The 14965-nt window shown below is 42.8% G+C and overlaps 2 protein-coding genes across 22 annotated transcripts in view; one reads left to right on the forward strand and one right to left on the reverse strand.

Annotated features, from left to right (window-relative positions):
* INTS6 (integrator complex subunit 6) overlaps positions 1-9766 on the reverse strand; it is a 39193-nt gene extending 29427 nt beyond the window's left edge. For 5 of the 20 annotated variants that reach the window (XR_015284662.1, XM_086881368.1, XM_086881364.1 and 2 more), the window contains exons 1-4: positions 9530-9659; positions 9116-9276; positions 8794-8871; positions 7911-8060 (exon numbers count right to left, since the gene is read on the reverse strand). Coding sequence is in view for 16 of the 20 variants with exons in the window: in XM_086881368.1 (XP_086737494.1) it covers positions 7911-8060; positions 8794-8871; positions 9116-9226 (339 nt within the window). In the remaining 4 variants the exon portion in view is untranslated. Of the gene's footprint in view, positions 1-7464; positions 7561-7910; positions 8061-8793; positions 8877-9115; positions 9277-9529 lie in introns of those variants that run through there. The other 15 variants (XR_015284665.1, XM_086881367.1, XM_086881366.1 and 12 more) reach the window with 9 other exon arrangements.
* WDFY2 (WD repeat and FYVE domain containing 2) overlaps positions 8785-14965 on the forward strand; it is a 77765-nt gene continuing 71584 nt past the window's right edge. The window contains exon 1 of one of the 2 annotated variants that reach the window (XM_086881375.1): positions 8785-8897. The gene's annotated coding sequence lies outside the window, so the exon portion shown is untranslated. Of the gene's footprint in view, positions 8898-10117; positions 10191-14965 lie in introns of those variants that run through there. The other variant, XM_086881377.1, reaches the window with a different exon arrangement.

Here is a 14965-nt window from a genome sequence, read left to right on the forward strand (position 1 = left end):
TTGAAACAACCATTATGTTCATAACACAGGCTACCTCAGTTAATTTTAAGAAAAGAAAATTTAAGGTACTGAGGAAAAATGGGATGAAAGCAAGTAATTTGCCCCTTGGTATTCTGGACCTCGGCATTATCTCCAAAAATCTTTTTTAAAATAGCCATTTATGACTTCAATTGACTACTGAACCTCCAAATGTGGTTTAAACTAGCCATGTCCAGTCAAAGCTGTACACCAAAAATCAAAGATCCAGTCAGATATGACTTCTATAACTATAAATGCTAGAGACAAAACAGCTATCTGAATTGCACAAGAGACATCAAACCCATTTTCAAAAACAAAGTCACAGAAATTTATCTAAGCACATCAGCTGTTTGCTTTGCTGAAGTTTGCAAATTTGTGTTCTATAGGCAATGATTTCATTGCACATCCATCCTGAAACATGCCACAAGAAAATTCACTGTGCTTAGTATCATTTTTATAGATGCTCATAACTTTACACATTGAGGTTTCCAAGTCTGGCACTGAATGAACTGCTTAAAGACTATTTAATTGTGCAACTTCAGTCATTTTGGAACTCTCTCAAAAAGTTTGTGCCAAAAACAAAACCAGCAGCAAGAAAACAAAAAATGGCAACTCAAAGCCGCCTGAAAATGAGTTTAAATTTAAGAACAGATCATTTTGGAATACAAGATCTCCACTTTGAGTAGTACACATGCAACAAGAGAAAGCGTGTGTTAAGGAAACAGTTTAAGACTCTGTTCATGTTGAACAAGAAAAATGATGAATACATAGTAGATTTACTACGACATCCAACTTAAAACCTAAACTTAAAACCCCTAAATCAGAGGGGTCCCAATATTAGTAAGTCACAGTTTCAAAGATCACAGGTTAGTATATAGGTTTGTCCTGTTTCTTTCATTTAAGAACAGATTTAATTGAGTTTTAAATATCACATTATGTAAGTGATAGTTTCTTGATTAACTTGTAAGTGTTCCAATTTAGATGAGGTCCTTAGTAAGTTTCAAAAACAATTCAGTCCTTCAGTCTTTCACAATTATGTGACAGTTAAAAGAAAAAGTAAAACATGCATGGAACAGGAATTTTATATATAATGAATTCCAGCAAGTAACTAAACAGTGACAAACCACATTGAAATGAAGAACAAAAGGCCACTAACATTTGAAATATTTAAATACTGATGTGACAGATATATAATCCCAGAAGAGGAAGAACTTGAACTTTCTTAAATTAACTACCTAAGCAGCAATATCAACTGCAATCACAACTTTTATCTTATTTTTAAGGTAATGGAAATTGTAACTTATAGAAAAAGATTCATCTTATCAGTTCACTACAGATTAATAAATGAATCACTACTGGAATCATCTGATATTGGATAATCAGCCAGTAAGTTACACCAGTTTTCAAAGTTATTTAAGCGAACATAGTAAATGTGAGCTACTAAAAATAGGTTCCATTTGAGCCTTTACAAACTTTTTCTAAGAAAAATAAAATAACACAATCCATACCAAACATAACTTTAAAGTCAGCTCCAAAGACTCTGAGTTTGATTTTGGTTATATTCCCTAAAAATATTTCTGAATGTTTTATTCCTAAAATAACTGACCTTGCCAAGCCCTGGATCAAGTCCCTAATTACAGCAGCCTTTCTGCTTCGCAGCAATGACTTTACAGAGCTGGTTCTGGCTCAGTCAGTGCAATTCACAGTGCTAAGCCAGGCCTCTATTCTCCACATACTGGAGAAGGGTAACAAGTCCTATAGTTGCCAGCACATAAAATAGAGGGGGAAAAAAACAAACCAGAAAACACACCACCAAGGAGAAAATACACACTTGTACACAAAAATCTCCCCACATTTTTAGGGGCTAATAATCCAGAGTACTGACTGTACTAGACTGAGTGAATTCCAAGTAGCTTATTGACCTATGAACATAGAGCAATTCTTCAGAATAACTTCCCAAAGACTCCCCCACAATTCCTTCCTGGAGTTTATCACCACAACAGCAGGAGCAACTTAGCTGTTTAAAACCAATTTTGAACCACTACAGTTCAGTCCAGTTTATTAATCTCACTGATCAATCACCGATTTATTTTACTACATGAAGTCACACCACTTGAAGCAAACTTAGCACAACTACGGTCCATGAGAGGCCACAAGGTCCAGAGCAGAGATCTAACGAGTAAGGCTTAGTATACCTTACAGACAAATGCATACAATCAAGCTGGTGTTCTAGGATTCAAAGCTGGGAGGGCTGTTGTGAGAGAGATGGCCAGTTTTTACTCACTCTGTATACTGAGCATCAGAAAACACTATCAGTGCACTATATGAGCGCAGTGACATATTCTGTATTTGTTCAATGTAGCCAGACAATATGCACAGTGTATGCAGATAATTTATCAGTGAACATGTTACAGCACTACCTCTTCCAAATCAGATTTGTTTGAAGTATCTTCTTTCTGCTACTGGAACAGATTGATGAGATTATTTCCATTGGAAAAAATAAAGTATTTCATGTAAGGTTGTTTCAAATTCTTTAAAAACATACTGAAATAGAACTAGACAAGTGATTTTAAAAACATTTACACATTTTGCTGAACTTTGTTGTACTGGGAAGGCTAAAGGGCAAGCAGCTCCAGCTCACAATGTGAAAAAACACTTGAACAGAGCTTGCTGCAGCTATCACTGAAGGGTACTCTAAAACAAAACTAACTAAAAATTTCAAAGATAGCATGTTTAAAGATTATGGTCTGAAAGGTAGAAGTTCAAACCAGTATGCTTAATTTCATCACACAGCAAATGAATGATTGATTTTTACCAGCACTTCACATACAGATCTTTGACATCAGCAGGCATACAGGTTCACGTTAAATCCATTGCTATTCCACAGAAAACAGGAGACTGTAAGAAAGCCTCTCATTTCTGCACTTACACTTGTGAAGTTGTTTACAACTGTCTGAAATTCTCCTATTTGGTTTTCTTGGCAAAGGAGACCAAAAAAAGAGGCCAGGAGAGCTACTCTAGACATGCAAAGCTCTGCCTCTACCAACATGAGAAGCAAACTGCACATGCAACAGTGCCAGCATGACAAAGCAGGAAATGCTAACCTAAACGTTAGTTCCAAATTTGGAGGCACATGCAGCACAGGCCATTTCAGTGCAGTGTGTTATGATCCCAAAATACCAAGACAAAAGCCATACTTCAAAGGATTTTAACTTTTGAGAACAAAATCCAGTAACAATCCTCAAATGCCTCTTGGGAAAATAAACCTGCTCAACAATTTAAAGAAAACAGAACATATCACTGCAAAATCAAAATGCAGTCCATGTTGGAAACAGTATTTCTTTCACATGTGATTGTTGTGGTTTTATAAGCTCAGGAGATCCTAGACAAGCGTATAAGCAAGCAGTTAGCCTAGAATGTGTGACTTAAAGCTGTTTTGTCCCTACAAGTATGATTAGACATTATCTCCTAGGTACACTGTTTACCTGTAGTTGGAATACTACAGGATTACAGCCATTATGGCAAAGCATCCCGAACCCTACATACCAATGCCAAGTTTTACTGTGGGAACACGTCAGCACTTCTGCTACTGTAGCTATAAATGGGTCTAAACATACTCAGAGAGAACTATAAAGTAGCAGCTATCCTAAGATTGTGTTGTTTAATGGTCATACATGGCATGAACAAAACACTTGGAAAAAACCCAAGTCATTTAAAAACAATGCCATCATATACAGGATACCTTCCAACTTCCATGTCAGAAATAGGTCATTCCAGCTCTGAGCATATTTTTAAGTTTCCAAAATATTCTTTATTAGTTGAATTCCATTTTGATTTTAGTTTTTCCTCAAAGAATTTTAGTTACACTTCTGCTCATATCCGGAACACACTAAAGAGTAAAAGGCTTTCACCAAGACTGCACACAGCCTGGTAAGTCACCCGGTGTTTCTTGTGCTAATCTAAATCCAGGCAGCATCTTATTCATCATTGTGAAAAAAAAATACCTATTCTAAATCCACTTGTATTAGACATTAGAGTTGACTTTTCTGCTTCTTGCAACAAAGTTAGCATGTGGTTTTGTTACACTAGATTTGTTTAAAAGTCAAACCCATAGTAGTAGTAATGCTGCAGAAAAACATACAAAATACACTAGTGAGATTAAAAAAAATCATAGCAAGCTTATATTATCAAAAAGCACTTTCTATATGCAGTATTAAAGCAATTTCACCCTGAAAAAAATTTCAAAAATACTTTGAAATATCAAGCACTTTGAAATGCTCTCAGTTAAGTATATTTTATCCTCTCAAACTTACTCTACGCAATACTGTTGAAAAAAGACTTTCATCATTTCACAAATAACAGGCAACATGAAACACATGGGGTATCAATAAATCAGTGTTTCAGCAACTTCAAGAATCCATCAGATTCCAGTTTTTGTAGGGCTATGTTGGTCCTCTCCATGTGAATATCAAAACACCATTGATACATATTTTACCTACCTCAGATTTAGTGCATAGTCTTAGAAACCTCACTACAAACTGCAGGTAACTGAATGGTGGTTCACTTGAACTATTTGTTTTCATTTTCACTCTTAACCGCTGCTACATTTTGAATGCTTTCTGTTTCCACAGAAACATCTATCAGTATTTAACCCTTCTATCCACTATAACAAGCTGAACATTTGCTACACAAAACTATTTGGTTAAATTGTGACTATTCATGTCCTGTGGAACAAGCCATAGTTGCAAGACCTAAGAGTGTACTTCAAGGGGACAAAAAACCTGCTGGTAAAAGGCTTGGTCTTTCAGACTACCTGAAATAATGGAAAAGCTGAACTGGAGAAAATAAGTCAATTATCCAAGAGTAAACTGGGCTAATGAAGTACAATATTTTGTGTGATGTGACAGTAAACCCTTACTGATCTTGGTGTGTTTCAACTGATTTCTTCCTGAAGACATCTAAATGCTGTATTTTTTACCCTAACCTCTCCATAAAAATGCAGAAGGTGAAAATTATTGCTATTTTTACTGAACTCTAAAAACTGACACCCTATTTGAAGGTTTATTCTTCTGCTATCATAATCATCACAAAGCATACTAAGGAGGGGGGAGACCTATAATTGGATGCAAGCAGTACAAGAGTGAAATTATCAGTCTTGAAGTGCTGCAAAAGTTAAAGGAACAGCCACCTTAAAATGTGTACTTTTCAAAACCATTTTTTCTTGACAAAAGCCTCCAAAACAATTTGATCTAGCAACCCCACAGTAAGGGAAAATATTTATAATGCCTTAATATAGCATTCATATCAGAAATAGCTTATGAAAAAATCTTCCAGGCTCTTGATAATTTAAGTGTGTTGACAGTGTCCTTTAAGATCTAAACATGAGATCCTGTGATCAGCTGATCACATGGTAACTCAATCTTTATGCCAGTACTTATTTGCTTAAAGAGCAGTATGATAATAAAAATCCAAACATTAAAGCTGCAAGAAAATATGAAGCAGATTTTCCCCAACTTCAGAATGACCGTTCAGCCACCATTCTTGTTCAGAAGGTCAGCTGATGGAGAACTCTGGTCAACTTTGAAAGAAATCGAGTATATTGCGTCACTCTGCCATTTAAACAAACAGTTCACACTCAGCAGGGGTACAAGATATCACACTGGTAGAGACATAACCAGACAATCCCATCAGGCTTGTATCATGTCTTGTCATTTGCATGTGTAAGAAAAGTCTGTTTTACATTTGTTCATTTTCATGTAACAAGTGGATCTCGACAACTATTTAGAAGTCAATACACCAAAATACAAGCATGACAGTCCAAAGATTTTTTAGCCACAGAAATTTCCCGCAGAAGATGAAGTTTGGATTTTATTACATCACATAATACCACACCTAAGATGGTCTATACATTGGGGTTTTTTGTAAAATTATCTTCTCTTACTCTGACATACTCAGTCTTCCAATATCTGCCTGCTAAATTTCAGTTAACTACTATTTTGTAGTCTTAGTATTTGTAGCTTCTTTAGAAAAAAGTTAATCAGCAGCTTCTGTTCTGAATGAAAACTATTTCAATTGCAACTAAGCACTCTGACCACTTTTATTTTCCTGGTTTTTAAGTTTCTTATACCATGCAATGGTAAGCATTTGGATTAAATTTTAGGTGGTAGACAAGAACAAGATGGCAAGCTACCAAAACAAAGACCAGTGTGAAGTTGAGGACAATTAGCTGCCCCAGATCTCATCCTGCAAATGCTGAAGGATCAGTTTGTGGAATTTGATTTCTTTTTTAAAAATTGCTATTTAGGTTAGAATAGCCAAAATGGGAACCTTTGACTTCAGCACCAGATGACCTGCCATTTGCAATACATTCATCTATTTTTGCTAAATAGAGTTAGAATTTTGATTTAGTCACCTGACTAAACATGTGAATACCTCTTCAACAGCCAGCTCCACATGTGGAATGGAGAAAAATGTTCCTAAGTGAGGATGGGTTCAAGCCCAGTGAGAATTGCAACCAGAACAGATCAAACAGTCATTGTTTCACAGGCAAAAGAACAGCTATTGCAGTAATGAACACTATTAGTGAGTCAAAACAGTCATGACAACTCAAACTGCCCACTTGAGTAGTTGAGCACAGCTGGTTCACTTAGAGCAAATTATTTGACATGGGTTTAATTAGAGTAATTATCAGTAGCAATGGGAAAGAGCAAGTATTTTGTGTGTGGGCCTAGAGGGGTTAAGTGTTCAAGAGTAATACAGCTCCTGTAACTAAACAAAAACACCAGAAAAATGGGAAAATTACACACAGATGTATGAGGACAGCAGACGGCCATAGGAAAATGTGTTCCCATGTGTGGAACTAGCACTTTTTTTAAAGTTACATCCTAAACAGGCATCGTAAAAATGTTTAGGCTCACTTGATCATCTCATGGGGAAGCCATACAATGCAGCATGACAAATTTCCTTCACAAACAAACATGGCATGTTATCACGAACCCTGCTTAGACTGGAAAGAGACGGGGACTTATGTTCACAACCACATTCCCATGTTAAATACCAAGAGCAGTACTAAGCACTAATCCTCAGAGAGTGGACAATTACATGAGAATAACCAACAAAAAGGGGAGATTCAAGTCAGTAGGCCCCACATGAGTACATTATATACTTTGCCCAACACGAGTAGTACCCTTCAAGTGAAGGAAATCCAGGCTTTGATCCAGCACCAGAAAGAACTCTGAGTCCTAATGCACATGTTTAACCTACAACATCTGTATTTCAGCAGCTCATACTAATGAGCATGAGAATGCTGGCCCACACCAAAAAAATCCTGTTTCAAAGGGATAGTTGCAATAGAGAGATTAAAAAAGCAAAGTCTCTCGAGGCTCTGATACAACAGGCAGGTTTATAAAAATACACATACGCAGAGAAATGTTGAGGTAAACTCACTGGAAAGAAAGTGTTTTGAAAAAGTTGTGCTCCTTCCAGTACTTTTGGACATGCAGTGTTGTTAGAAAAATGGCTCATCTCCCAAACTGTTCAGCACTGTATAGAGAAAGCAAAGTTTTCATAACCCTAACAGGCTCACCAGCTAAGGTACTGAGCACACGCTTGACAAAAAAAACTTTCAACCGAAAAGGTCAACTTGGAGGCTACATCACAGCTTAAAAACTGAGAAATGACCAAAATTAAAGGAAAAAAGTAAGTTGGGTACCCACTGAATACCACTGGGTATTCAGTGACTGTATTTCTTCAAGCTAGCTGAGCTCTGCTTACTTTGGAAGAAGCCCCCATATTGAATATTCCATGAAGATGCCACTTTGGACAACTAGCTAATTGCTGTCTCTGGGAAGTTTGTGTTTTAAGATTTTTCCACCTAGCAACAGTCAACCTACCTGCCCATAGTTGTCTATGCCAGTTACTAATCTATTTAAATTTAATAAATCAAAAGCTGTCCTTAGGGACTGGCCAAGAGTCGTAAGTCCTTCAGCTTGAAGGTTTTTCAGTTCATTCATAAACGTTGCATGGTTTTCCTTCCAGCCAGCCTGCAAAGAGAAACATGAGAAGATTCATACTGCAGAGACGAGTTTTGCTTTCTTGTTAGGCTACAAAGAGCCTTCCCCACTGCATGCGGCTCACTAGAAATGCTAACAAAATACCTCAGAAGTTAGCAGTATTTGATATTGATCCAAAAAGCCTGAAACGATGCACTTCTCTTAATCTTTAGCGCTCCCCATTTACCAAACGCAAAAGCATTTTGTTTTGTTCCACGGGACAAATTTCTTTGAGGACACCGGTGCCCAAACCTTAGAGCTATTTACATCACCATCTCAGAGTTGTGCCCAGATAGACGCCAACTGCGCTGTGAAGCGACCTCCAACAGGTTCACCGTCCTGTGTCATGTGGACCCGCCGCCCCCTTCCCCCGCGCGGTGCGTCCCCCCCTCCCCCGCCGTGGCGGGGCCAGGGAAGTGCCGTCCCCTTCCGAGTCCGGGGCTCTCCGGGCTGAAGTCGGTCCTTCCCCCGGCTCGCCCCTTCCAAGCCGAACTCTCCTTGGAGTTGCTGTCACTTCTCCCAACTTGAATAAATATCCCCCACAGTTCATTGCTGCTCGCACACACCGCACAGGGGAAAAGCGTCGGCCATGTTGATGTCAGCGCCGCCGCCGGAGCCCGTGTGTGCCGCGCTCCCCCGGACCGCCGGCAGCCGGGGCGAGGCGGGCGAGGGGCGGACGGGCCGGAAGGAGGCCGGGGAGGAGGAGGGGGTGAGCGGGGGTTACCTTGATAGCGTAGGGAGGCTCCTCGAAAGTGACCAGCATGTACCTGTCTCCCCTGCTGGCCGGGTCCCGGGCTCGGAGCTGCGGCGCGGGGGACAAAGCAGAGGGTGAGCCGAGAGGCGGCGCCGCCGGCGGAGCCCCCCGGCTCGGCCCGGCCCTCCCCTCCCTCCCCGCACACACACGCACTCTCTCGCTCTCTCCCGCCCGCCCTCGCCCCGCGCCCCCGGCCCAGGCAGCCCCCCGCTCCCTGCCGCCCCCTCCCCTCCCCGCGCAGTCACTCTCGCTCGCTTCCTCTCGTCTCCTCTCGCAAGGCAGAGCCCGGTACCTTCATGAAAGTCTCTACAGCGCCTTTGGCTATGTCCAGATAGGTGGTGCCCAGATGGGTGCGCTGGTTCATGGAGGCGGACGTGTCTATCAGGAAGAGTAAGATGGGCATAGTGCGGAGGGGCCGGCGGCCGGACGGCTACATGGACAGCGGGCGGGGGGCTGAGGGGAGAACCGTGGGGGGAAGGTGAGGGGGAAAAGGGGAGAAGAGAGAGAAGACGGGGGACGGGAGAGGAGTAAGTGGCTGTGAGTGCTGTGCACGGGGAAGGGCGCCTCCCCGCTGCCCCTCTGCCGAGGCGGGGGGGAAGGGGGGGCAGCCCTGCCTGCCCTGCCCTCCTTTGTGTGAGGGGCCTGCTCAACCCAACACAGGCTGGTTTATGAGGGAGAGGCGGATAGGGCTGCGCTGCTGGCTAACCTTCCCCCCACCACCACCTTCCTCCTCCACCGCCGCCCGCCCTCCCCTCCCCCTGTTGATGTTACTCAGAAGTTTCAGGCGGAGCAGCCGCGGCCCCGCCACCCCGGCACTTTCTCGCTCTGACTGAGGCGCTTCCTCGCTCGCCGCTCGCTTTTAAAGCAGCCTGGGTAGGTCGGCCCCGCCCCTCAAGGACACGTCCCTGTCCCACGTGACTGCCTCCCGGCTCCACCATAGGGCTCCGGTAACCGCTCATTAGCATATTCAAATCGGCGGGGCGGGCCGGCCGCAGCCGTCGGGGACGCGGGTGGCGGGGGCGCGCAGGCGCAGCCGCGGGCTGGGGGGCGGCCGGCCGGGGGACACGGGGCAGGGCGGGCAGCGCCGGTGCTGCCATGGACGCGCCCCGTGGATGAGCTCCAGGCGCCGAGCATGCGGAGGGGCAGCGCGGGCGGGACGGGAGGGACGGAGGGGGAAGGGATCTGTCGCCGCCGCCCCTCTCGCTGAGCTATTTCGGGGGCTGCGGGGTGACGCGTCCCTCGGGGGCAGCGCCCTGCCCGACCCGCCCGCTCGGGGAGGGCGGGGGTGGCCCCTGGGGAGCGCGGGGCCGGGCCGGGCCGGGGCGGTGACTCCGGCGCTGGCGGCTTGTCGCCGCCGGGAGCGGCGGGTGAGTCACGGGGGTGGGAAGGAAGGAAAGAGGGAGGGAAGAGGGCGGGCGCTATTCCCCGCCCCGTCTCCGGGCGCCGCCGCTCTCCTTGAAGCTGCGGTTCCCCCGCCTGCCCCCGCAGCGGGTCCTGTCCCCTGGCCGGGACGAGGGGAGTCCTTTAGGGGCTCTGGGTGACCTGGGCTGCAGCCAGATGCCCACGCAGCCCCTCCGGCCCGGGGAGTCCCGCCGGCCCCGGTGCTGAGGGAGCGGGAGGAGGGGGGGGGGGTCGCTCCTCGAGGGAGCTTCGGCTCCTGGCAGGCAGCACGGGGGTCGCCTGGCGTGTGCACTGGGTTTAGGATGCAGAAGACGGTCCGGTACCATTTTGAAGATGAACCCCAGAGACACGGTCTGGCCTTTCACTCGATCCCTAGGAAAAAAAAAAAATTAAATTTAAGGCTAGCTTTAGCTGTGACCTTTTTCCTTCCATACGGGCAGTGATTAACTACTAAGGTTTCTTTCATCCATGCTAAGGCATTCCAAATTTAGTTCTTATGAATCTTGTAATTATGGAGCGTTGCTAACCACTTAATGATGAAGATCTCTGTTCTCAGATTTTTGGCGATTTGTTAGGGTTTGGGTTTTTTTCCCCCAGCAACTGAGTCGGCTGTTTCTGCTCACAGCCTTGGAGCAGTAACTCCAGAGCCATTTCTTCGCATAATCTGTTCAGGAGAATGCTCTGCTTCATATCTGACTGATATTTTTTTTTTCCCTTGATCCAGCTGATGTGCTTCCACAGCTACCGCTCTAGAAGGTTTAAAGCCACTGTGCTCCTTCCTTTTCCCAAGATAAAATTGGCAGTGTTTTGGCTTAATTCATCTTGGTCTTCCAGGCAAGATTTCTGTCTTGTTAAGCAAGAGCTTGATTAGCTTTTTTTTTTTTTTTTTTTTTTTTTTTTTTTTTTTTTTTTTTTTAAGACTAATGGAAGATTAGCATTTCTAGGAAGAGAGGGATAGAATTGCATTTCCATTGCAAATTGGTATGCATTCTTATGCCTTCAAGGAGCTTATTTTGGCTTTCCTGTCAGTGCTGCACCTGTGACCTGTGCCATCGTTTCTTAGGCTTTGGGTTGAAATCAAGGACACTTACTTTCAGCCCAGTTTACCATTCAAGGCCATTAAAGTATCTCCAATCTTAAGGATCCTAGGAGAGCTGGGAAGGAATCTTTGGAGCTGGTGCAGACCAAAATACAGCAACTTTGAAAGTAACTTCTTTTTGCTATGATTATTTCTCACAGTGGATCATGCTGCTGGTGGTGAGTGCCCCAGCTCATGTGCACCTGGTGATTCGAGCTGCTTTTATCTTTCCAGAAGTTCAGTATTAGAGCTCAAGCAGTGGTGCCGGGTCTCATGACCTGCAGCAAGGCTGTTCTGGTACAGGTTCTATTGTTTAATCTAAATCCCTCCTGTCAGAGGGAGAAAACCAGTAGGTGCCACAGAGGCCACATTGCTGGGTTACCCTGGAATCCAGCTGCATGCCAGTCCCTGTTACGCAGTAAAACATTTGGACTGTCAGAGATGCTTGGTTCACAGGAGTTTTCTCTCCACAGTGGTATTTTGGGACACTTTCTGTCCCCTCAGGTCCCCAAGAAAGTTAAAGGTATCTTCTGCAGCTCCTGAGGTCAGCAAGACTGGCTGCTGGAAGAGTAATAATTGTCTCCCTAAGGTAGTGGGATTCAAGTTCTAGGCTACAGTGCTGCTTTAGCAAATCATGCCTTGGGATTGGTAATTTCATTTGGGAGTAATGTCAACAGAGTGTATGATGATGGCCTTTAATTGGCTTCCTTCTAAATTTCTGAGATAAGCACATTGTTCAGACATGCCAAATTCTGTTTGTATGTTGCTGATGTTTCATTGACCATCCCAATATAACCATCACTTTGATGTGTAAAACATACATCTTCTCAGGGAACATCTGAAAACCAGGAAACTTTTGGAGTGGTTCCTTCTCCAAAGTGCTGGAAAAGAGGCATTTTAGAGTCCTTGCCATACCAAGAAAATGTCATGGTGGAAGGCAGCCTGGGCCATGAAGACTTTGCATAAATCCTGAAAGGCCACTTGGAAATTTTATGTTTTGTTGCCAGTAAGTGAAGAGAGATCAGGGAAAAAGCCATGTTCATTCATGGTGGTAGAACCAGTTATAAACCAGCATGGATTCTGAATCAGCTTTGAATACTGCAAGCTGTAGGCATGATGTAACTCTCTTGCCAATGCAAGAGGAAAGTGAGATCGAAGAAGCTGGCCCCGCTCTACCCCTAGTGCCCTCAGCCCTGGTAATCACCACTGAAGCAAGAATCCCACAGGCAAAACTTATACACAGTTCCAGTGGGATTTATACAGGGAAACTAATTTACTGTACTTTTCTTTATGCTTTTTGCTGTTATCTTTGAGGCCATTTGGAGCATCCAGTCCTTCCTGCCCGTATGCATCTTACATTAGATCTATATTAGATCCGCTATAGGGCAGAATCACGGCTGGGTGTGTGTTGTCTGTGGTAGGCATTGGTACTTTGCTGCTGGGAGCAGGCCAATTTGATTAATATTGAGAAAGATTCTTTCAAAGACAGGTAATCAACCTAAGCTCTAGGTGTGCATCAGCCTCTTGATGTGAGAGTCATAATGGCTGGTACTGCCATCAGAGCTGCATTTATAAATCTGTGTGGGAGATTGGCTGCAAAGGAACAAACCCCAGTGATATTAGTGCTTATGCTCGTTACTGGCAGAGCTGACACATCTGAGCAGGGAGACCGAGTGAGGCTGCCACTGAAAACAGATACATCTTTCTTTTACTTTTTTTTTTTTTTTTAATATGGTGGGCAAAGTGACACCCCATGCACAGTCCAAATGAGCCAGTTCTACCTTTTCTCCTGAGTCAAGATGAATGATTAGAGCAAGCTTCTGGCTGGAGGAATACTCTTGCTGTCCTCATGATGCAAAAGATTCCACCTGCTTCTATACAGGTTTTAATTTATTGTACATCGATAAGGAAGCATGAATGTATATGTATGCCTAAGAATATTTGTTTACTCATCTTCAGAGAATGGGTGTTGTCCATTTGGGGACAAATAAGGTAGTATTGAAGGTGCAGATTTACTTTACATTTGAATGCTAAGTCAATAACCCAAAAATCAAGTATAAGTGTAAAAATATACCTAAAACCCCCATCATAAGGAAAAAGCTGACAAGCATTTTTCTATCATTTGCTGTTACTGTGTTTTTCCTTAAATAGCTTCTTCTCCAAGTTGATGTTTTTGAGATTTTTGTTCTATTATCACATAGCATAGGCCTTATTTTGTCCTAAACTTCAGAACTGAATGGAAGATGCTGTGTTAATGACCTTCAATCAGGTCTGAGAACTGATAGTATTTTTTTTTTCTTTTTTCAGTTGTCTTTCTCCTCAATATGGAATTATTTTCACAAAGAAAATTTCTAGATCTTAGTCAGCCCAGGTCCTAATGATACAGGGAAATTTTTCTGAGCTTTCTTTAGAATACAGTTCTGTAGCCTTTTAGATTGTCATTATTAAATGCTTCCCCCCCCCATATTTTACAGTTACTTTTTCCATTTCCTAATTTAATCCTACTGCATATCATTAAAACATATCTCTTAATATAGCATTCTGAGTTTCAATTTATCTTTTAATACTTGTGTCCTCTTTTTTTAGTCTTCCTTTATCCATGTTTTGTGCATTCAACTCACTTGCTTTTTTGCTACTAATAAATTTTTACTGCTTACTTGTCTTGCATACATGGCAGCATGTATTGTTGCAGGGGGGGGGGGGGTTGTCCTGTTGGGTTCTTTATGAGTTTCAAAGCAGCAGGGTTTGAGTCTAATTTTTTTTTTCCTTCCTCCTGAAATTCTTACCAAAGATAAACTAATTTAATCTCATAATTCAGGTAGTCTAAGTAAACAGAAAACTTAGTTTTATGTTTATATTCTAGGACTTGAATGAGGATGCCTATTTTTTCAAGACTTGTAGAGGCAGCTGCCTTCCTTTGAAACTAGCACCTTTTAGAAGCCTGTACTTTGGGTTCCCTAGCACCAGAACACAGTGAAACTACATCTCTCTGCAGAACAATGACCTCTGAAAGAAGTGGCATTCTGGCTTCTCTTGGCCCATCTTCAAAGACAGCCTCCTTTTCATTGTCCATCCATTGGGAAACCCAGAGGATAGCCTTTGAAGCTTCCTAGGGATTTTTTGTATTCCCCACCACCCCTCCAGTGATCCAAATCCCTTGCTGTTTCCTGGCTTGGGAGTTGGAACCGCAGCGAAGAACAGTGTACCATCCTGGGGAAGAACAGTTAATGTGGAAATGCAAGGAAATGGGTACAACAGGAGCTTCATAGAGCTTGTTTTCTAAGTGTGCAGACTGAATGTAGGTACTGGGAAACTTAAGTTCATGAGTATTTGTGAAGTACTTAGGTACTTCCAAATAAAATTATGATAGAAGTGTAAGATTATTTTCAGAGAAAAAACCTGATCTCTTTGAGATCATCTGGCTGTGACAGCAGAATTCAGTCAGTTAATGATGGAGAAGTTGCAAGACACCTGAATAGAAGATAAGGAGGCTTTTGGCGTTAAAAAAATTGGTTTTTGATATATGCTTTTTCATTCCTATTTCTGGTCATAGATTGAAAGGTCTTCTAGACTATGCACTGTCTTCATATGTATGTAACAGTGTTTAACAGAGCAAGACCTCTTCTGTTTGGTAACATGGAGGAATATTAAGTATGGAAAAAT

The sequence above is a fragment of the Cyanistes caeruleus genome, chromosome 3, assembly GCF_971803275.1.
Source record: "Cyanistes caeruleus chromosome 3, bCyaCae1.hap1.1, whole genome shotgun sequence".
Lineage (NCBI taxonomy): Eukaryota > Metazoa > Chordata > Aves > Passeriformes > Paridae > Cyanistes > Cyanistes caeruleus.